Source organism: Myotis davidii, unplaced genomic scaffold, assembly GCF_000327345.1.
Source record: "Myotis davidii unplaced genomic scaffold, ASM32734v1 scaffold72, whole genome shotgun sequence".
Classification (NCBI taxonomy): Eukaryota; Metazoa; Chordata; class Mammalia; order Chiroptera; family Vespertilionidae; genus Myotis; species Myotis davidii.
This window is the reverse complement of record NW_006284618.1, coordinates 7,182,985-7,183,547: the sequence shown is the minus strand read 5'-3', so window position 1 is coordinate 7,183,547 and position 563 is coordinate 7,182,985. Positions and strand designations below refer to the sequence as shown.

Genomic DNA, 563 nt, shown 5'->3' with positions numbered 1-563 from the left:
GGGCGGGGGGCCCTCTGGGCGGTTAGAGGGACCCGGCCTCCCTCAGCGCCTGGAGCCAGGGCCTCCGGGAGGCAGAGAGGGAGCTGGTGAGAGGCTGGGAGCCAGAGTGGGGGGCTGGGGGCTGAAAAGGAGCGAGCGGGGCATGATGAGAGGCTGACTGGCCTGGGGTCTCCCTGGGAAGGGCAGGAGTGCAGGTTCCAGAGCTATTTAGGGGTGAGGTCCCCCAGCGGGGTGGGGGGCTGGAAGGAGGCGGCCGGGAGGACGGCAGTTTCTGGCTGGACGCAAGGCCAGTCCGGACTGTATCTGAGACCCTTCTGCGGGTCCCGGGGGCTAACTCCGCATTGCCCCCCCAGGTTGGAGGACGCCTTCGGGTGCCCCTACGACTTCATCGAGGTGTTCGACGGCCGGCAGAGGGCCTCGCTGTCCATGGGCAGGTTCTGTGCTGGGGCGGCCCTCACCTTCCTCTCCTCCTCCAACGTCCTGACCCTCGTGTTCAGGAGCGACGCGGCCGTCACCCGCGCGGGGTTCTACGCCCTGTACCGCGCTGTGGAGCCGGACGAGAG

The 563-nt window shown here is 69.1% G+C and overlaps 1 protein-coding gene across 1 annotated transcript in view; it reads left to right on the top strand.

Moving 5' to 3' along the window:
* The window catches only part of LOC102770623 (putative DMBT1-like protein), a 31,921-nt gene that overhangs the window by 27,682 nt on the left and 3,676 nt on the right, over window positions 1-563 (top strand). Inside the window, exon 20 of the mRNA XM_015572635.1 lies at window positions 354-546. Within this exon, the coding sequence (XP_015428121.1) occupies window positions 354-546 (193 nt within the window). The remainder of the gene's footprint in view (window positions 1-353; window positions 547-563) is intronic.